This window comes from Larus michahellis, chromosome 4, assembly GCF_964199755.1.
Source record: "Larus michahellis chromosome 4, bLarMic1.1, whole genome shotgun sequence".
In the NCBI taxonomy this organism is placed as follows: domain Eukaryota; kingdom Metazoa; phylum Chordata; class Aves; order Charadriiformes; family Laridae; genus Larus; species Larus michahellis.
In genome coordinates, this window is record NC_133899.1 from 25,193,788 (window position 1) to 25,215,680 (window position 21,893).

Sequence of the window (21,893 nt, forward strand, 5' to 3'; positions counted from 1 at the left end):
CCTGGCCTCGTATGCTGCCCTGGACAAAGTGACTTGTCGGGATTTTCCCTCTAAAGAGAGCATGCTGCGTGGGATGTCCTCTTGTGCAGCATTCTGTCTGCTGCTGTGATTTTTCCATCAGAGAAGGAGTACCTCTTAAATTATTCTGCTGTCAAATGTCTCTTTTCAAAAGCTGATTTTATTATTTTTTACATAGAAGCAGTCTGACTTGAATTAAACTTGTCTGAAGTCGCCATTTCCCAGGTAACCTTCACCTCTTTGGTTTGTTGCAGCCAAGAATAAACAGTTATCCTGAGGAAAACCTCCCAGATGATGAGAAATGTCAGACGATAAAACATTTCCCAGACTCGCAGAACAGAGCCCCACCAGCTCACAGGAGACAAAGTATCCCTGTTTGTGGGCCTCAGGCTGATTCCTCCCCCGTTGGTATGACCAGCAGCATCAGTAGCCCTGGATTGCTCACGGCTAGATACAGTGACTTAGGTAAATAAATTTCCTAAAGGTGACTTTTATCATGTAAAATTAAATTTGTTCTAGTCAGCTGTTTTCGGTAGGTAATTTTTTTAATACAAGCTGATCACAGGGTGCAGCTGTCCTTTCTCCATGTGCGCTGGTTCTTATTAGAGCCGTGACCCGTGGTGGTTCCTAAAACAAGGACACTCAGACAGTCAATACCGTTCCTGTGTTGCTTGCAGGAATCATAGAATGGTTTGGGTTGGAAGGGACCTTAAAGGTCATCTCATTCCACCACCCTGCCCTGCGCAGGGACACCTCCCACCAGACCAGGTTGCTCCAAGCCCCGTCCAACCTGGCCTTGAACCCCTCCAGGGATGGGGCAGCCACAGCTTCTCTGGGCAACCTGGGCCAGGGGCTCACCCTCACAGCCAAGAATTTCCTCCTAATATCTCATCTAAATCTCCCCTGTTTCAGTTTAAAACTGAAAGGATGAGAGGATTACCCCTCATCCTATGGTTCCCCTCCCTGATCCAGAGTCCCTCCCCATCTCTCCTATTAGACCCCCTTTAGGTACTGAAAGCCTGCTGAATAGTGTAAAAACAACGAATGTGCGGGGAGGATCATCTGCGAGGACCTTGCCACAGCTTTTTTCTCAGTTATGTTTGGCCCAGGGACTGTTTGGATAATGAAAAGCCTTTATTAAAACCACATAGCTTAGCATGCAGAAGAGTGGCCAGCTGTCCTTGGAAGGGTTCAGCTACCTGAGATGTGTATATGGAATTTTCAGAGCTCACTAATGCACTCCTGCTAGGTGGAAGAAAGATGAGAGAACAGGATAACAAAATATTTTCTATTTCACTGTGTCAAGTGAGCTACAAAATGCATCTGGGCTTCTTTTCAGGAAATGGGGATGGCATGCTGAAACTCATTGAAGAAAATGCAGAAGGGTCTGGACAAATCCCTCAACTGCCACGTAAAAAAGAGAAAAGAGATTTTCCTGTAAGTATTGTGAGTCTCAGTCTGATTTCGCTGTCATGTTAGCTATCTGGTTTTATATCAGTGCATGGGAGGTATTTTATGATCTTTCTTTCTTCCCACAGAAGCCGGCAATCAATGGTTTACCACCAACGCCGAAGGTGCTGGTAAGAAATCTCATTTGCAGTAGGAGTTATTGGAAGCCTGGTGTCATGACATCTCTCTAGTGTCAGAGGGTTTATGCTAGAATAAACTGGGATGACTTTCTGCATCTCATAGCCAGTTACTTACTGTGTACTGAATCTGCAGTATTCGTTTCCTTTTCTTAAAAACTTCCTTTCACCGTTCAGTTGGGATGTGATGGGTTGGAGACTTCACTGGCTCTGTGAGTTGTGATCTCCAATGGTCGTCCCTGCTTCGTAAAGAGAAAGGGGGAAAGGGGGTAGTGGTGTGAGAAAGGGTTATTACTTCAACATTTCTGCTTGTTTTCCCTTCATATGCCATTTATTTAAGCACTTCATATTGTTCTTATCCAGGAGGTACTTAAAATTGTTCATATCGTTCTGATCCCTCTTTGTGTTACTTATTATTGCATATGAAGTCTACAGTAAGGTTTAGAAGGCTGCAGTGTAGCTTTTGGGGCTTTAACGTTTTGCATCAAGGCATACTAGAGTAACTTGTCTGAAAAGAGAGAGCAACGGTGGTGTGCAGTAAAGTGGCCAAGTGCCAGAAGATGAACACTTTATACTGTAAACTTGTTTCAGGTTGCAGTTTTGGTGTTTTTTAGATGGGAGCATGTTTTTCCAAAGTCTTTGATGGTTGTCCTTTGAAGATTAATTGTGCAACATCGTGGATACATCCAGATACTAAAGGTAAAGTTATTTTAGGTGTGTATTTTAAACCTGCCTGTTGCCAAAGTGGTAATGAGCTTGTGAAATAATCAATTTCTCTTAAATTTTTAGATCAGTACATTATCTTTGGCACGGAAGAAGGTATCTATACTTTGAATTTGAATGAACTTCACGAAGCAACAATGGAACAGGTGATTTTTGGTGTATTGAACACACAGAATAGATATGGGGATATTATGAAGCAAGAAAGTGTGATATTAGAGGGGCCAGATAGGATACCAGGCTTTGGGGCGTAATCTGATTCACATCAAAGCCAGCAATGGAAGTCTGAAAATTAATAGTTCCCCTGCCTACCTGAACTTTTGGTTGCTGCTCCAGTAGCATTGCTTTCAGGGGAGTTCTCCACTAAAACATCTTTCTTGTCTGGAGACAGTGAATTACGTGCCCTTTCTCTCTCCGTTTTATCTCCACTAGATGGCATATTGCTTCTCCACTGGATGCTACCAAAGCCCTCAGCCATTTAATTTGGCTGGCATTGTTACCACCTTCTTGGGTATTTTCTTGGGCTCTCCAACCCTTTCCAAAGCTGCTTCATGCAATCGTGGTATTGTTACATTTGCTTTTTTTAGAGTCAGGAGTGGCAGAGTATTCTTGGAAGTAAAGTGTTGGCAGATGTATACCTGTAGGTTTCTGAAGCAGTTCACAAAGGCACTTCAGGCATGTAAAAAGCATTGAATTCAGTTAAGACACAGCACAGGTCAGAAAGCGGAGGTGGCAACGTGCGTGTATCTGTGAGTAATAGCAAGAGATAGATGATTTCACAGCAAGGGCATTGCACAGAGATCTGTGCTCAAGAGGAGGAAGTCCTCTCTTTCTGGGAGCATCGTGCTAGAGGACAAAACTTGAGGGGCAAAAGAAAAAGGGAAGCAGTTCAGCAAGTCATGGAGGGGGGTAGTCTGGCATGGGCAAAAGCGAGAGAAGATTATAAAGGGCGTGATGGTAAGAATTGTGAATTTTGAATTCAATACAGCGAGAAGATCCTTTCAAGTTAAGAGAGCTGAGGGTGCACTAGAATGCAACAGGGGAGCGTTGAATATGAAGTTGCTTATCTCTTTGTAGCCTCAGCAGATAGGGGGAACAAACACTTTTCTAATAAATTTCTAAAAATTGTGGTGGCTGTTGGAGACCCTCTGGCAGCCTTACCTCAATTTTCTCTTTACTCCGTTAGTGAAAGTAATCTCATTCCTTGTATATTTTCCTAAATTATTTCACGTAACAGTCTTCTCTGGATTCCTCCACATGCTTTTTTCTATCCTATTGAAAGGTCAGATATGCCAGTGCTAGGTAGAGGGAATATTCGGTGCACCCCAAATGAAAGTTTCCCTTTCTGTGAGAGTGTTCTCAGTTGGCAGAGGTCAGGTGTGACCCACTTCAAACCCCAGAGGATTTACCACTGTGCATCTGCCGCACCACTTGTTTCCTTATTCATTTTTATTCATTTCATGATTTCTCCCCACCAAATGCACATTTTTAACTGTTTCTCCAACTTCTAATGCGGATCGCATCTTCCAAAGTGCTTGCGGTCTCTCCAAGGTCAGTATCTCCCAATTTCAGAAGTATACTTTTATTCCATTGTTAGCTTTTCAGTGAAAATACTAAATAGAACCAGACGCAAAGACACTATATCTATATATAGATTATATCTACAGACTGGTTTTTCCTTCTGTTAAATAGCAAATCGCTGATAGATACTCTGGTTTTATGTCCAGACAGCTGTATGGTTTCTTTCTGAAATTTTTTCTACCCCATATTTTCTTATTTTGCACATGGAAATGGCAGGCAGGACAAGGTCCTTTACACGTGTTTCACATCTTACTGTTTCACTGCCCCCAGCAGGGCAGTTATTCTGTTAAAGAAGGAAATTCAGATGTTCAAATACAGCCTGTTCTGCAAAAGTCTGCGCTGGCTGCTCTTGGTATCCCTTGGTAATTAAAAAGTACGTGGCTTGTTCCTGTGCTGCTCTGGATATCCAGTCAGGCAGACTATTTTGCAATTCCCACCACCCTTTTTATTTGGCATAGGTACTGTGTTTGTCCTTCTTGTTCGTCTTCCATCAGTTCTTGAAGATAGTCATTACTGAGACCTTTGGGTTTGGACCGGTTCTTACTTACTGTAAAGTAAACTTTATGGGGACCTGCTGACACGAGTATATCTAGTTAAAAGAGTGCGTAGTGAGTTCTTTTTCTGATTCTAGCACAAGTTTCTACCCCAATGCTATTAACTGTGCTGTTCCCCTTCTCTTCTATGGGGCCATTAAATGAAGCTAGTGGGAGCCAAATTAAAAATAAACAGCGGATAACTGGCTTTGGGACTTTTTGCTATGGGGAGCTGCAAATGCTAAGAGTTACCTGAGTTCAGAGGGGAGACTGGACAAATTTATGGAGGACAAATCCATTGAAGCTCACTAAATGCATAAAGCCCGTATCTGATTCAGCGGGTTTCTGAGCTCAAGGACTTGGTGCCTGGCAGAGTATTAGGGGCAGTATTATACGCATTTTTTTCCATGTTTTCACCACTTTTAGGAGAAATTATGTCACTTTATGGTGACTGTTGGAAACATCTATTAAGTTAGATGGACATTTGCAAGAACTAGTACAGTCATTCTTTTGTAGAGCCTTGTGTCAAGCATCTTCTGCTGGGTTTTACAACAGCTTCCCTCAGTGAACCAGTCTGTTGTTGTCTTTTATTAATAGTTTCCTTTATAAACAGTTTAATCCTTTGAACTCCTTTTTTTCTTATTTGAAATTTTTTCTTGAGGGAGGACCTTACCTATGGAGATTTTTCAATATATTTAGTCTTGTCTTTTTTTTTTTTTTTTTTTTAACAAAATCATCCTTATTCTGTTGTCCTTACCCTTTCCTTTGTTAAGGCTTCTGAATGCTGTTATTTGCCGTCGCATTTATCAAAATTCACTTCAGGTTGTCAAGAAGTTCTTCTTTAAAATCTTCTCAAATCTAGACTAGGTGCCCCATGAGTAACTTCTTCCCTGTTCTCTGAAACAAAAATAAGTCCCAAAGCCTTCCATGAACAGTCTGTGTACAAAGCAGTGTGCTAAGACAAATAGCCAGGCAGGTAAGTCCCACAAAATACAGGATTTAGTGGTAATTCAAGTTGCTCAGAAAATACTAATGCCTTTTTTCCCCTCTCTTCTGACTTTTGTGGGTTTTAATAGGTTTCTGTAATAATGTTTCTCTTTCTTTCTCTGGCTGGCATTCCTGAGCAAGCTATATCTTTACATGGTATTCCAGTCTTGCCACTTTGGGTCTGTGCTGCTAATTAAAAAAGAAAGAAAAATTGAATTTTTAAAGTTTCAGGGGTAGAAGAGGGAAGGAATGAAAGCTATTTCAACTAGAGAAAATGAATTAAAGGGAAACTGTAGTTGCAGCTGTGACTTTCTCCAGTGTTGATCCCTGCAGGAATGGTGGTGGAGGTGGAGCGGGCAGAGAAAACCATGCTTGGAAATTCCTGCGTGTTTCTGTTAATGGCAATGTTTTCTTTTTTCAGTTATTTCCCCGAAAGTGCACCTGGCTGTATGTTATCAATAACACCTTAATGTCCTTGTCAGGTATGTATAAATAGAGGGAAAACTTATAAAATTATAAATAAAGTCATAATTCAGTACATGTATTTTGATTGTACCAAAGTAGAAAACTGTATATTGTGTTTGTATAGGAAGCCTTGCTTCAAGAGTGTTCTGATGTGGAAGACTTTCAAAGAGAAAACTGGCCAATTACAAATAGTAGAGCTGCTTGTCTGCAGTGTCCTGCCATATTTTTAATTTATTTATTTATTTTTAGTTAGTTTGGTAAAACTTGGTATTCGTCAAACAAGAGTTGCCTCTGCCAAGGCTGCGATTTGACTGAAAGTGTGTAGAGAATCTAGAGAGTGTCCTCTTCTTTGGTCCTGAGCTTGGAGAGGCGGAATAAGGACAGCTTTCATGTGTCGGAACAAAATTAGGGGAGGATTATCACAGGTGCATTATCAAAATGTGGCTGCAGTGTTTGATCACTCTCGGTGTATCATAGCCTGGCATCAATCTCACGTGAACCAGATTTAGAAAATAAATCCACCCTTAAACAAAAGCACTTTCAATTTGAAGGAGAATGAGGTAGCTGCACACCACTGCTGATGCAGCAGACTAATTTAAAAAAAAAAAAAAAAGTTTTTTCATCAAATTGTCCTGAAATAGGACATTCTAGATAGGAAACAGAGGCACTGTGGCATGCAGGCTAATTGTAGGACCGTGCCTTTAAGCATACAGGGGTTTGTGTAACACCACTCTGTTGATTTATAGATAATGTCCCGATATAGTTAATTGTTGTTGTATAATTACAGCCTTCTAAAAATGTTTACATAAAACTAATTTCAGAGCTGCTTTAGTGTTACTGCAATGAACTTTGAGTTGAATGCCGTGTTTTCTCTATATGCATTATTATTGTTGTCTTATTTTATTTTTCTTCATAACTGGACTTGAAATATCTGACACACGTGCTCCGTTTCTCTAGAAGGTAATTTTCCATATGTACATTTTTTTAAAATGTGCAGTTCTCTGCTGGAGGCATGGGTGCGATGTCAATTGTGCTTTTCTCTCTTACAGGGAAAACATTCCAGCTCTACTCCCATAATTTAATAGCTTTGTTTGAACAAGCCAAAAAAACAGGATTAGCTGCTCATATTCAGACCCATAGGTTTCCTGACAAAATATTACCAAGGTACAAATCTTTCACTTACAGCCAGTTATTAACAAGTGAAAATTCCCATAAATACAGTTTGTGCTGTTGAATTGGTAGCATGAAGGGCCTTTCAGCATCTCTTGTTGATTCTTTTATTTATAATTGTTATTCCAGGAAGTTTGCCTTAACGACAAAAATCCCTGACACAAAAGGATGCCACAAATGCTGTATAGGTGAGTGGGCGTTCCGCTTGGCAATTTTTTTCCTGGCCTTTGTCGTTGGGCATGGCATGTCTTAAACTCATTTCTTTTTAATAAACTTAGTAGTTAGTTCATTGTTCAGAAAACAGTATGAATGCATTATTTCTTAATGCTGTACCTAACTGGTGCATAGCTTTCCTTTTAATTAATGTGGGGGTCTTTATGTTAATCAGAGAAAAAGCATTTTTTTATATGAGCTCTTAACCTAGAAACGCTACGGCCTAGAGCACGCTGCACAGGGAAACCCTGGCGACGCCACCAGCATGCAGCTGACGGGTGTCACACGCTCCCTTTGAGAGCTGCCGATGCCCAGACTGGAGCTTTTGGTGAATAAATCGATGTTGGGGACTGCTGGCTTCAGGCTACTCGCACCAGCTGTGATCCTGCTTGCCAGCATAACGCTCGTTACAGAGTCCCAGGCCTGTTGCACATTCACAAACACCTTTTCTGCTTTGTCACTTTGGCTCAAGCTTTGACCTAGATCCAATTTTTAGTAAGGGTGACTTGAAAAGAATATTTTCCACAAAGAAAAGGCTGGACATGAGTAAAAATTACGTCAGGCTGGGGAGGAGTGAAGCCATCGCTCAAGTTCTAAGTGCACACAAAAGAGTTAAAGCTTGCAAAGTTACAGATTCATCTTTGGTGTCACTGACTTGCAGAAGGGCTTGGGCTTTCTACAGAAAACATGTCCTTTTAAAAACTGGCCCTAGTGCTGTGTGAAATTCTACCTTTACTCTCTTAAAAATGCTTACACGGAGTATAAAGTACCTAGTTGCAAACTTGGATGTGCTATTTAGCTCATAAGAAGTGTCTACAGTGGGCATATTTACAAATGATTCCTGAAGTCAGGCTGGTCTTGTGTCCCACTGAGCTTAAAAAACACAGACTCCAAACCTTTCCTCATATTATTGCATTAAAAAAAACAAAGCCCAAACCCTTCATCGTAGTATTGCTGTAGCTGTCAAAGCTCACAAGAAGTTACGGGCCGTCTTGACTGCCTGGGAATTGTTTTTTATTTAAATCATAACTTGACCTGGACCTTTCGCTCCCCTTCCCACGCAGCCCCAAGAAGAAGGTGTTGCAGCTTTTCTGGCCACTCAGCATGTGGCTTCTTTACTGGGACTCAAAGAATGACAGTGGCTATTAATTATAAGTATAATTGAATTTGGCTGGAATGTAGCACAATATTAATCACTGTGGATATTTAAATGGCAAGCCAGAAGGCAATTAGCAGTGTGAAACTGATGCTATTTCTTAAATTATTTGTAAAGATAGCTGCAGGGTTTTTCTTCAAGTATGCATAGAACTTCCTGGACTTAAAAAGGTTTTTGGTTTTTTTTTTCCTGGTTTTGTTTATTTTATATAGTACGAAATCCATACACGGGACATAAATACCTGTGTGGTGCATTGCAGTCTGGAATTGTCCTACTACAGTGGTATGAGCCAATGCAGAAATTCATGTTAATAAAGGTAAGTATTTCATATTAGTTTAGAACATTTAATCTTAATCATTATACAGTTGTTGAAATAGCCTTTCCAGAATTTGTAATGGAAAGTACATCCCAGTCCAGTCCCATTTGTGAGTTCTGAGCGCTTGAAAATCTGGCTTGACACATTTTGACTAAGAAAATCTTGTGACTGGAGTCAGTCAAGTGCTGGATCAAGCCCAGCACTAGCCGTAACAGACTAGCGTATACCTCTGGGCAACATAATGTCATCTTAAAAAAAGCTCATGCTGTCTTAAAAAAGCACTCGTAGTAGCAGTGAAAAATTCTTCTATATCTTCTATACTTTGTGCATGTTATTTTAGGCTGCGTCTTTCCAAGGTAAAAGGAAACTTTACAAATGCCTTGTTATGTTTTTTCCAGCACTTTGATTTTCCTTTGCCAAGCCCTTTGAATGTGTTTGAAATGCTGGTGATCCCAGAGCAGGAGTACCCGATGGTCTGTGTAGCTATCAGTAAGGGTAACGAACCAAATCAGGTAGTTCAGTTTGAGACAATCAACTTGAACTCTGCTTCTTCGTGGTTTACAGAAATTGGTGCAGGTAAGACTGTCGGTCCGTCTCGCAGACGTTTTATTGCCTGGTGACTGTTAGATATCCCTTCCACAAAAGTCATTTGGAAGCCCTTTAGGGACAGGCAAAACGATGTGGCTTTTCTACCTAAAGTATATTGAAGCTGATCCCATTCTTGGGGTGACCCGCCAACTTCAGTATAAACTATCTTTCTTAAAAGACTTCATTTTTAGGCACGTCTTTTATTTTATAAATGTCCTTAAGTACTAATGCAGACCCTGCTGATTGGGTTCTCATTTGTGGTTGCATACTTTTCCCCGGCGTCGGTCTTACTCCTCCTTCCCCTTCTTTCCTGTGTAAAGACTCACATAAATCCCTTCTTGTCTGCCCTGCAGCCCTTGGGGGAGGTTTGTCATCTTCAGCTGGCTATTAATAAGCAGAAGATTTTGTTTTATCTTCAAAAAGCTAGTTGATATCTTGCAGATGCTTTTCTCTGCTGGTTTTGTGGATATACTTTTTCAAATTTAGATACTGCTTTTTAGCAGCTGTACCAAGAACTTCATTAATAAAAAACAAGAGAAACTATCAAACCTAGCTTAATATTAGCACAATAATCTTTCCAGATGTGGTTTTATGGGAAAAGAACATTTTTTTTAGGAGTGAAGATTCCCTTGATGATTCCTTTTGTTCATTATTGTGCCTCTTCGTGAAGGAAGCTGTGCTGAACTATAACATAAAGTGTATTTTATGGCAATAAACAGTAGTGCTTTCATATTAAATACACGCTTTAAACTGATGGGTTTGTTCTTAGGCCCTGTACTCCTCACAGAACATTCTGGGATCATATAGCCTTAAAAAAATTTAAGAGTAGCAAATGTTTTAGATTGCAAAAGGCTCGTAGCATACTGAAAAGGCCGTAGCAATTGATGAGAGGTTGAGGGGAGGCTGAGCTCAGTCTTATGATGGGATATAAAATAATCTGTTTTCTTTCCCACAAGGCAATCAGCAGTTAGATGCCATTCATGTAACACAGCTGGAAAGGGACACTGTCCTAGTCTGCCTGGACAGTAAGTAACACATCTATTGCACAACTTACTACACTGTTGATGTTAATTGTACCACAAGTTAATTTTTCTCCCTTCGTTACTAATTTGTGTTGTAATATTTCCCGACGCGCTTCAGGTAAGTAGTTTTTAATTTTGCCTCTTGTGATTCCACTTTCCCTCTTCGTGTGTGTATCATTCTTGTTTCTTTTCAAAATGAAATGTAATGCAGCATTACAGATCAGAATTCAAATACATGCCCATCAGAAATTTTCAAAATTTACTGGAAAAAAGTGACGTTTGCCTGTTGTATAAGCTATCACGACAAATAGCTAACACTCCATTATGCACAGTAATTGTAACCATAACTCTCACGCGTCAGAGGTTAATACCTCAATGGGAACATTGCAATGACTTAATCTGCCGAAATTTCCAACCTTTATGTTGAATTGGCATTTCTGCCCTGTTTGTTATTTGCAGGAAGGCTGCCGGTAGAAACTAAAAACATATGAAGTCTCTAAGAAGGTTTTCTATATTTATTTTGACAGAAGGGTGCTCTTGGATTCGTTTTAGCCAAGTACTGTAGATACTAGGTTTCTTTGTGCCTGAAAGATGAAATTAGTATTTCACATGTAAAGCTGTCAGTAATCAGCAGTGGGTTTTAATACTTGTTTTTCTGTTTTTCTTGAGAATTTGTGAAAATTGTGAATTTACAAGGGAAATTGAAATCAAGCAAGAAACTGGCCTCCGAGCTGAGCTTTGATTTCTGCATTGAGTCAGTGGGTAAGTGATTTGCTTCTCTGTTGTCTCTCAAGGACTTAAGAACTTAGAGGGATGAGTGTCGAAGGGTTTTTAATAATCTAGACTGGTCTAGCGCACCCAGTGGGCCTGACACTTAAAAATTGCGTGTGTCGGGATACTGTGAGCTGTTTCTTTGTCTCCACTGACGCGCTGAAGAAAGTAAGGCAGTTGCCAGATAGTGGCTCCAGTCTGCGCATGTTTCCATCTGACGTCATTTCTGATTTGTAAGTAAGATGTACCATGATTTAGTTGAAAAAAGGGCTGCCTAGTTTCTGGTCATTTCCATAGCACTGAGAAAAACCTTTGGGGAGGAAAAAATGTTTTAGAAATATATAAATTTGTGTTAGTCTTCTAAAAGCTAAGATTTTCTTTGAAGTGGTAGCACATGCATTTTTTTAACAGAGTAATAGTATGTGATTCTAATTCGTAGCGGACAGGCTGCTGTTAGACTACTAGGGGACAGGAGCCTTGCTTCCAGAACTTGAATTGTAATTGTCAAGCAAGTATTTCTGCTGTAATAAGCTCTCAGAAGTATCTAATTAACTTAAGTTTAATAATTCCATATCTCCGAAACTGAACTTCTTTCTGGAGTCAAAATCAGTAAAGACACAACTTGCTTTTGTTAGCTTCTGTACAACTTGCACTTCTGGGTTTTTCAGGCATCTTCCCTTTAGAAGATTCTTGACATAGCTATTTTGTATCTTAACAGCAGTTGGTAAAGCACTGCGCATTCTTTTATACAACAGCTCTAGTTAGATATGTCAGACCCGTCCTGAAGGAAGATATTTTTAATCAGGCCTGTGATTCTTCCCTAAATTCTGACATGTTCTGATTAACTGCTGTACTTGTACTATACAGTGTCTCCTGCTGACACACGCAGAACGTGACTCGACCATTGCCTTTTCCTTGAACTCTGAAGGAATTCATAGACAGAAGTATTTATCCTGAAGTCTTGCGCTTACCAGCTGGCATTGAATAATGTGAGGGGTTCTTTACACTGCGAGTGGTCTCTTGGGAATTCAGGGTATTAAACAACTCTGTTCTCTGATTGCAGGGTGGAGAGGGGAGTAGCAGGTGAAGATTAGTCTAAGGCTGTTGTGACAAACATTGCTCCTAAGATTCTGCTGGATGCCTGTGTTCTGTGTGTTTAGAACATAGCTAATACTGAGCAGATACAAAGCGTGACTCAAAGGAATAGTAAAGGAAGACAAGTAGGATTTCGGAAAATAAAACACTATGTAAAATATGTTTCTGTGACACTGCTAAAAGAACACCAGGCTCTTCATCCGTTATTTTCAGCAGTCTGGTAATTAAATCATTCAGAGCTGGTAGCTTTCTGTGTTCTCTCTTTGGCCCTGAATGGAAGACTCCTCCCATTTTTCATACGTCTATTTTGAAGTAAATATAATAGCTCACATGATCTATAATTTCCAGCAGCCCGCGGTGTTTTGGTTGGCAGCATGTCTATACACTTCCTGGTGTTTTCTCCAGGAGCATTAGGAAAACAAAGATCCAGAGAATAGAAGTGAGAGGGAGAAAAGGAAAAACCAGAGATGCCTATCTTGTCTTGGCAAAGAGGGAATGTCTGAGTGGTATGTTTTGAATTGCACTTTGGAAAGTAATGTGCAACTCAGATCCAAATAGTCATTTCAATCCAGTTTTTCTGCAGTGATTTTGGAGTTCGGTTCTTCTGCCAGGAGTCCAAGTCTCACCACGTACTTTCGCCACAGGCTTCCCATTATCGCTGCTGGTGAGAAACCCAGGTTTCTCTGGTTGAGATAAACCCCATTCTGGTCTGATTTTGTGTTTCTCCATGGCAGTGTGCCTTCAAGACAGTGTGCTGGCCTTCTGGAAACACGGCATGCAGGGCAAAAGCTTTAAGTCAGATGAAGTAAGTAATCTCTTGGTCTCTCCAGCTTTAATTTCTTCCTGTTCCTTATTTACCACTTGATCCTTTGGCCCCTCTAGCCGCTTCCCTAGCGATAACACTTGTGCTCCGTGTTGTCATTGCTTCAGCTTGCTGCTTGCTTTCCTCTGACTTCCCCTCTTGTGTTGCTCTTGGTAAGGCGCACGCATGCTTTTAGCCAGCTCTGTTTCCAAGAACATCAGTCAGAAACTCCTAAACTGGTTCTGCACAGAGCTGGTACACATCTGGTGGAAGCAGCATTTGGGTTTCTTGGATCTTGGATGAAAAGCTCGAGTTGGTAGCATCCCTTAAAAAAAAAAAAAAAGATACACTTTTTCCTTTCCTTTCTTTTCTCTCTTTTTTTTTTGTGTCCCTTTTGAAGTAGTGTCCTTGTTTCAAAAAGAACACTGCCCTTTTTGATGGCATCCTCTGTGAAAATGCAGGGAAAGCTACTCGGTCTCTGCTGACAAAGATTTGATCAGCATACTCCATCTGTGCCACCAAGTCATCCAGATAGTCTACAATACAAAAATTATTTAAAATAAGTTGTATTTTATGAAATTTAAAACTTTTTTGCTTGGCATCAATTTATCTGATTCAGTCCTACAGTTTGCACTAAACTGTATTTGAATTTTTGAAGAGACTGATCTTTTTTCCTTCTAACTCAGACCAGCGAGTATCACTTTGCCACTGAAATCAACCTAAATGTCTCCATTTTTCTACAGGTTACCCAAGAGATATCAGATGAAACCAGGGTTTTCCGCTTACTGGGATCAGACAGGTAATCGCCTTGAAGAAATATTAACCTTTTACTTTATTTAAACCAGCTTTCTAGCTTCCAGCTGAAACTGGCTTCCAGCCCACCACTGATCTGTCTGTAGGCAGTCCTGGGGGAGGCGGTAACACTGTTTCTGCCTGCAATAGCCAAAATTTAATTAGTGACTACATCTGCGTCCAAAATGATTAGTAAGAGCCCCTGTGACCTCCCCCACTTAAGAAGTGTGAACACAAACATGAGCGTACAGAGAAACCGGGTGAGGAGATAAGTGATAGGGAGAGATGGGACCTGCCTTTGGCTCGTGGTAGGCAGGGTGCCCAGTGCACTTCTGGAAAAGCCTGCTTCTGGCTTGGGTTTTCCTGGTGAAGCGGTGAATTATCTTGGCAGCTAGTTACTTAAAAATAATCTTTGTTAATCTGGACCTTGAGGTCTGGAAACCTAGAGCAAACTAGATCACATACAGGTTTTAATGCACCGTGTCTGAAGTCACCCATTGCCCATAACTTTGAGCTGATTCATTTCAGCTACAGGGGCTGGGGAGAGTGGCAGCTGCCTCCAGGTTTGAATCCTTAGCAGAAGCTGCCCCGGTCTCTGGATTTGGACATGTGTACATGTGGTTTCTCAGATAGCCAGAGTCCTAAATGTAGAAGTAGATAACAATAAGTCAAGAAATCAGTTCTAATCCCTGATCTTCTGCTCCCTCATTTGGCCTTTGGGAAGCCTGGCTCTGCCTCGCTTTCTGTAAGTAATCCGTAATTTCATGTACTCACATTCTTGGATCCCCAGTCCAGACAGAGGGCGGGAGCGTGCTGGCTCTTTTGAAGAGTTGGGGTAGCCTGTACAAGAAACAGCTGAAGCCTTTGCTTTGCACCTGAGTCACCAAGGACCCTCTGTACTTGGGCACTGCCATTGGAATTGAGGATCCTTGCCACTGCTGACTCCAGGATCTCAAAAATATAAACACAGTGCAACCTCTGGCAATGCATACTCTGCCTCTTCAATGTTATCCCCCTTGTGTAGACAGGCAGTGGGATTTTCCTTACCTGTTACTTCCAGCAGAGCAGGGGGCATTTTATTGCAAGAATGAGCTTTTGCTAAGGTCCACTGTGGTACAGATGCCGTATGTGTTAGTCCAGGTAGGTGCTGTGCCACCATCACCGAATCTTTCATGCGTACGGGAATTGGTACCTTTAAATGGTTTGTATTTCTGTATTGGGCTGGTGAATACAGAAGCATCCTAAACACACAGAGAGATGGGAAGCAGCATCTCACTTCAGCTTGCTTATAGAAGACACACATATCTGAATAACAAGTTAGTACAAAGCCCTTTTTGGGGTTGGAGATAAGGTTGAAGTCCTTCTGCTGCATGTGCTTTTGCAGAGAAGCCATTGTCTTCCATTTTGATCTCACTGAACTGCCAGATCCTTCGTTTTGTATTTTTCCGTCTCTGTACCAATGGAGCCATTGGTACATGTCTTTTCTGCCATTCAAGTGAATGAGGTGTGGTAGCACCTTTTTGGGTTGGATTACTTAAGAATTGCTGAGGCGCAGAAGTGAAGATCAGGGACAGAGACTGAAATTTCCTTCGAAAACTCTTTGACATGGGAGGAGAGGGCATGCAATAGTAACCCTGAAACAGGCTCCCTTTGAGAAATCTCAGAATCCATGTGGCACACTTGGCTTATTTGATACAGAGGTAGAAAACAAAAAGCAGAGTGAAGTTTAATCTTAAAAATTACTGGATACTGTCCTAGGAACTGGTGCAGGGAAATGCAGGAGCTGCGCAGTTGGAAGGGAGAGGGGAGGTCAAAGGCCCAACCGTATCAGCTGTGAGATGATTATCAGGGTTCAGCATGGGACAGATGTGTAGAAGACAGTGGTCAGCATGCCAGGACAGGAGGGATAGGTTTCCTGGAGGAGCTACAGGAACATGATCCATCAGGAGAAAGGCTGAGATGGGGTTGAGTGTTCCTTACGAACCCAGCGGCTGATAAATATTTAGAAGGGAGGAGAACTGTTTAGGTTAGTGGCTGATGCTTATCGCAAGACGTAGGAGGTATAAATATATTCAGGCTGCAGATAGGAGGGTTGCGTCTCCTCACAAGACTGGCTCTGAGAAAACTTCCAGTAAAAGCAGAGGACGTAGCTTATTTCAAGGTGGAGGAAGTCAGTTGGGAAGAGGTTTGCAACACATTGCACGTGCCTGTGGTCGAGAGGGGCAGATTCTGTTTCAAGAAGCTGCTTCTAGTCCTCTGTTCCTTGTATATTCCACTTCAGGGTTTTTATCGGAAGTGGCGCTGGAAAATGAGGTAACTGATTTAAAGAATAAAATACCACAGATATTTAGGAGAACCTACATCCCTCCAATGTGTAGAAACCTGTGAGCAACAGGCTTGTGCCTCCTCAGTAGTTATACCACGTGTTTCGCGTTTTGCCGCTAACCATTTTGGATTCTGTTTGTGTTTGATTGCAGAGTGGTAGTGTTAGAAAGCAGGCCGACGGAAAACCCGACCGCACACAGCAATCTCTACATCTTGGCTGGACATGAAAATAGTTACTAAGCAACAGTAACCTAACGCAAATAACAGAGTCAATTTGCCACACGAGGAGTGAAGAAGCATTAGGAAACTCCGTACAAGCAGGACTGTGACTTACTGTTTCTTTTCTTGACACCTAAAAGATGTTGTTTTCAAGTGGAAATCAATACATTTTTGCAGCTGGGAACAGCTGGTTCTGTCTCTTGCCACTGTGTGGTTAGTTATATCGAGTTTGCTTAATAAAAGCTATGAGATAAATAGCCCTTTACTCATTAGTTATAGGGAAACAGAGCCTTTAAAAAAATGTTTTGCAGTAAAGGTGCCATAAACTGTTAAATGTTTTACTTCCCTTGGGTTTTCCTTATATTCCGTAGATGTAGATATAGTACTGGCTGTTTCCCTGTTTTATACTGAGTCTTATTCTTAATAAAAAAGATTTGTGTAGGAAGTGAAAGTATCTGCAAAGCTTTTTGGTTTTAAGTCTGCCATTCAGTATGGCTTTGTATAATAGACTATTTAATCCTTATTTATTAATCTGCTGCTAGAATGGTGTAATGTATCTAACTTTTAGCGAAGGAAGGTTGCAGAGCAGCTTACTTTTTTTTTTTTTTTTTTTTTTTTTTTTACAGTTGTATAAAGATTTGATTATTCTTTTTTTCCTTGTAGGGATGTAGTGCATTATTGAGGGATATGTTACAACATTGGTTGATCTTGTAAAAATGCAGTTTTGTACAACAAAGTATTTTGTATTAATTTTTCTGCCTGCAGAATTGCCATAAAAGGGATTTTCTTATTTACTAGATGTAGGGTGTGTGTACACAAAATATAATATTGATATCAGACATGTTGCTACTGGGTGGGTGTGTACAATATACGTGTGTGTGTGTGCATGTGCGCATGTGGGTTAACTTGACCGGCAGTGTGTATTTTTTTTATATATATATATATATTTATATATATATAAAAATGTACAAAATATATATATGCTTTATTTTCATAAATTAGGGATAAGCCTTGTGACGTGAAATGGAAATTGTACCTGGTCGTCATCCTTAATGAATGAAAGTATCATGTATCAAACTGCCCATGACGTGTAGTTTATTTATACTATTCCAGAGGGGAGCCCATTGCGCTAATTGAGCTTAACGAGCTTTTGCGTTTGTACAGCCATCCAACTGGTGTCAGTCAGACAGTCGTTTGGAAATGGTTATTGACATGGTTATTTCCCCAGCTGTGTAGTATAAATAAATATGATAAGAACCAGTATCCTATATTAAAAGCTTTCGATCACTTTTTTTCCCTTTCCCTATTTTGTCACCTGCATTTTTCTTTTTATTTCTCCATTAAAGAGTCACATCGGTTCCTTTTGTCTTCCTCATTAATTAAAATTCTTGAGGTACCATTAAATATAAATACAGACTGACTACAGGATAGCATCTGGTTTTACTACCTCACATTAACCTGCTAGCTTTGTTGTGAGTTAACGCAGTCCGTAGGCAGATACAGTAGCAGTGCATTAGCATTTGAATTAAGGGGTTTTGAAATTAAATCCTACAGGTTACTGCTGCCTATTCAATTTCTGTGATCTCCTCCCCTAGGAAAGACAGGTTAGAAGCTTCACACGCCCTTTGAGTGAAGCGGTTAAAGGTAAGTGTGGCACAACGGCCTGGCCTGTCTGACGGAGAGCCAGCGTGGTTTGATCTTAACTCGCAACCCGAGGAATGGGGCGCTGGGTTTGTCTGCTTTAGGCATCAGACTACGCGATTCATAATTTAACATTGAGGGAATTAACTCGGCACACGTGATGACTCAGTAACGTCTCTTCGTTACTAGGTACAGCCAGAGTTTTATCTCGTTCTGAAGGTCTGGAAGGTAAAATAGACCTGTGCGCAATTTAGCATTTTATCCACTTAGCATTGTCATTCAAAACTAATTCTTGTTCTTGACTTGATATTTAAATCAAGCCAAGCTTTTCAGTTCTGAAACTGTATCAAAGTTTAATAAATAGTAAGTGTACAGGTAAAAATTAAAAATCCGTTCACGTCAGCTGTAATTGGATCAGCAGTGTTAAAAGAGGGACGTGTAATTTTTGTGTTTTAAAGAAATCAGGTTCTCTAGAACTGAAATTACTTCTTCATAGGTAACAGTGATCGGTGATTAACCCTCAAATGGTGTAACTCCTAATCTCCAAAGACTTTAAAACAAAAATGGAAGACAAGTGAAGCACCAGGTGTAGATGTCGTAGAGCAAATGCTTCCACTTAATTTACCTCATCCACTGCAAACATAATTTTGGCATCATCTTTGAAAACATTTAAAGAAGATCTCTTGAAGAATGGAGAAATCTGTAAATAAAATATGAATATTTATGGGGAATAACTGGAGTAAATAACTGTTAGGTCATGACACTGCCATGCAGAAGTAACGAACTGAAAGTATTTTTTCCTTTGAATGACATGAATGACTGGTGATTTGCTGAATCTTAAAAAGTGAATCTAGGAGAGTCCTCATTTAATCAAACTTTTTTTAGCTGTTAAAGCATTTCTAATGGCATATTCTGAAATGCTTAGTCTGGTCTGGTTTTATAGACAGTGACATTTTTCGCATGATCTGCAAGATACTGTTTCCTAGTGTAAAACCTCACTCGTTACTCTTAGCGGAGTATGGCACAACGGATTTGCATGTTTTATAGCTGAACCGGCCAGTCTCGGTGACTCTGAGTATTATAATTTGTATTTGTTAGACTGTTTAAGTTAGTCTGGTATTGTCTGTATCTCTCTGTATGTTTTTGTGACGTTTCAACCAGGGTTGAGAAAGCATAGTGTGTGGTTTTGGAGTTCATAAAGCAAAAGCTTGCTCACCCCCTCATTACTCTTTTGACAGATACCAAAGTATTAGTTATTTGATGCACAAGGTTCATATATTCAACTTGAAAGCCTTAAAACAGGCTCCCAGTGCTCTTTGAAGAGCAGCCTGTGGATTAGTCTCTTTTGATTTCCTAACCAAATTCATTGTAACTAAAAAAAACACAACTGTAATTGTGATGACATCTCTTTAAAAGATGAAAGGTACAACGCATCGGTGAGCCACTGTATCTCTAAATGAAAAGGACAAGACTGGGGGACTCTCTGAAATGTACTTTACCTTGTTTAGTCATTAGATTATAACTGAGACTCTAACTGCACTTGTTCCAGTTTGTGTAACTAGGCTTTGTTCTACGTAAATTCCTGTTGCAGTTCATTTCAGTCTATGCCAAATAAACTATGCTTTATTTGATACCTCGATGTGGTGTGGTAGACTTGCCGGGGGAACAACACCTTCTCGAAAGAAGTAAACCGGTCTCCAGGTTTTATGGCAGTCGTTGGGAAGGGCCTGATCCAGGGCTGGCCGCTCTTCTCAATCCTACAGCCTGCCTGGGAGCCACACGATGTCTTCCACGTACGGTGGATCGACTGGAGGAAAGGGAGGTCTGGAGGTAGCGCAGGAATGAGAAATCAGAGTAGCAATGGCAAACTCTTCCCAGCCTCATGCTGCTCCAGCACAGCCCTGCTGCCAGTCACCTGGAGTCTCCACGGAACCACGTGTGAGTTGGCTGGCTTGAAAACCAGAGGCTTCCTCGTTAATCAGGCAGATAGATAGCAAGGGGACTGGTGGGCTCGGAAGGAGGGTTGCTTAAAATAAGAAAATGTGAACGTGAGCCTTTGACCACCCCTGGCCATGGCTCACTCTCAGCAGGATCTAGAGCAGTTTATACAAGCCTTGCCCTTGCACGTTGGCCGCCTCTGCACTGCAGGTGGTTCAGCCCTTGGTCCATCTGCACCCCGGATCTTCAGGGATGTGCTGAGGTAGAAAGAAAAGAGGTTGTGAATGTGCCTTTGGACAACACAAAAAACTGTCAGTTACTGATAAATGAATACAGATAAATATTCCTCTGCAGAAAATTGTTCCCCCTGTGGGTGAATCTTGGCGTTGGCCTGTATGCGTTATCTGGGAAAGCAATTTGGATTGGGGACTGACCTGCTGCTTGACTTCTCATCTGAGGAGCTTCCTCAGTGGCATAGTCCTTGGACCTCTCTGAGGCAGCTCTGCAGGTCCCGGGGCCAGCTGCATCCAAAGCCTTCCTCAGAAACGCTGTTGAGAGTTGAGTTGGCTCACGGTGTTTGTTGGGTACTTTCATTGTGAGTCTTGATAGAGCTCTCAGCCACAGGACAGTTCTACAAAAAACCCACATTTTTTGTAAGAATAGTCTTCACCTTCTCAATTTTTTAAGTATGCAGAGAACGAATCAAAAAGAGACAGCGTATGTGGCAGCTAGAATGTGAGGAGACGACTACTCCACGATGGATGTGGCTTAGGAAGAAAAAAAATACTGGATCTTTTGTCCTGAGTAGAATTCAGGAAGCAGCCCAGGAAAGGACTGGGGAGGGAGGAGGCATAAGATGGAGTAAGGTGTCTACACAGATCCCCAAATTTACAAGTGGAAGCAATTGCCACCATAAAAGGCCATCTTCGTCAGGGGATGAAGAAATGTCTAAGGAGCCAAGGACCTAAACAAGTGCACAAGGCAAGGGTATGCGAAGGTAAGAGATGGAAACGCTCACTCAAAAGGTCTAGCTTCTAGTGGAAGCTCATCAGGTGGCAGACGCTTCAGGTGCTTGAACTGTACAAGGGGGAGACATTCAAGGGAAATCTAAGCTGCATCCCCAGCAGCGTGGGCAGCAAGGCGAGGGGCAGGATTCTACCCATCTGCTCTGTTCTGGGGAGACCCCCCTGCAGTGCTGCCTCCAGCGCTGGGGCACCAACAGCTGAAGGACACGGAGCTGTTGGAGTGGGGCCAGAGGAGGCCCCAGAGATGCTGGGAGGGCTGGAGCCCCTCTGCTGTGAGGGCAGGCTGAGAGAGCTGGGGGGGTTCAGCCTGGAGAAGAGAAGGCTCTGGGGAGACCTTCCAGCCCCTTCCAGCCCCTTCCAGTCCCTAAAGGGGCTCCAGGAAAGCTGGGGAGGGACTCTGGATCAGGGAGGGGAGCCATGGGACGAGGGGGAATAGTATTAAACTGGAAGAGGGGAGATGTAGGTGAGATCTGAGGAAGAAATTCTTGGCTATGAGGGTGGTGAGCCCCTGGCCCAGGTTGCCCAGAGAAGCTGTGGCTGCCCCATCCCTGGAGGTGTTCAAGGCCAGGCTGGACGGGGCTTGGAGCAACCTGGGCTGGTGGGAGGTTTCCCTGCCCAGGGCAGGGGGTGGCACTGGATGGTCTTTAAGGTCCCTTCCAACCCAAACCATTCTGTGATTGTATGAAATGCAGCAGGTTCCAGGTGGGAAAAACAAGAGACCCCCGCCATGGAGAAGCAGGGCCCTGGAAAGGGGTAGAGACAAAACAGTGCTGGCGGACACCAAGCCCGGGGGCCAGCTGCGTGTGGCCCCGCGAGAGGCCATGGGTCCCCCCCCTCCCTCTCTGGGGGCCGCCCCGGCTGGTTTTGGGGTCCCCGGGGGCGGCTCCTCCTCCTCCTCCGCCCTAGGGAGGGCGCTCCCCTCAGCCTCCC

General features: G+C 42.0%; 1 protein-coding gene across 3 annotated transcripts in view; it reads left to right on the top strand.

Moving 5' to 3' along the window:
• MAP4K5 (mitogen-activated protein kinase kinase kinase kinase 5) overlaps positions 1–16,700 on the top strand; it is a 67,812-nt gene extending 51,112 nt beyond the window's left edge. For 2 of the 3 annotated variants that reach the window (XM_074583574.1, XM_074583573.1), the window contains 15 exons: positions 273–483; positions 1,358–1,455; positions 1,557–1,598; positions 2,219–2,303; positions 2,394–2,473; positions 5,847–5,907; positions 6,940–7,054; positions 7,190–7,248; positions 8,642–8,745; positions 9,144–9,321; positions 10,290–10,358; positions 11,025–11,117; positions 12,956–13,026; positions 13,767–13,822; positions 16,293–16,700. In XM_074583574.1, the coding sequence (XP_074439675.1) occupies positions 273–483; positions 1,358–1,455; positions 1,557–1,598; positions 2,219–2,303; positions 2,394–2,473; positions 5,847–5,907; positions 6,940–7,054; positions 7,190–7,248; positions 8,642–8,745; positions 9,144–9,321; positions 10,290–10,358; positions 11,025–11,117; positions 12,956–13,026; positions 13,767–13,822; positions 16,293–16,380 (1,410 nt within the window). In that variant the 3' untranslated portion in view covers positions 16,381–16,700. Of the gene's footprint in view, positions 1–272; positions 484–1,357; positions 1,456–1,556; positions 1,599–2,218; positions 2,304–2,393; positions 2,474–5,846; positions 5,908–6,939; positions 7,055–7,189; positions 7,249–8,641; positions 8,746–9,143; positions 9,322–10,289; positions 10,359–11,024; positions 11,118–12,865; positions 13,027–13,766; positions 13,823–16,292 lie in introns of those variants that run through there. The other variant, XR_012586588.1, reaches the window with a different exon arrangement.
• Positions 16,701–21,893: the final 5,193 nt, after the last annotated feature.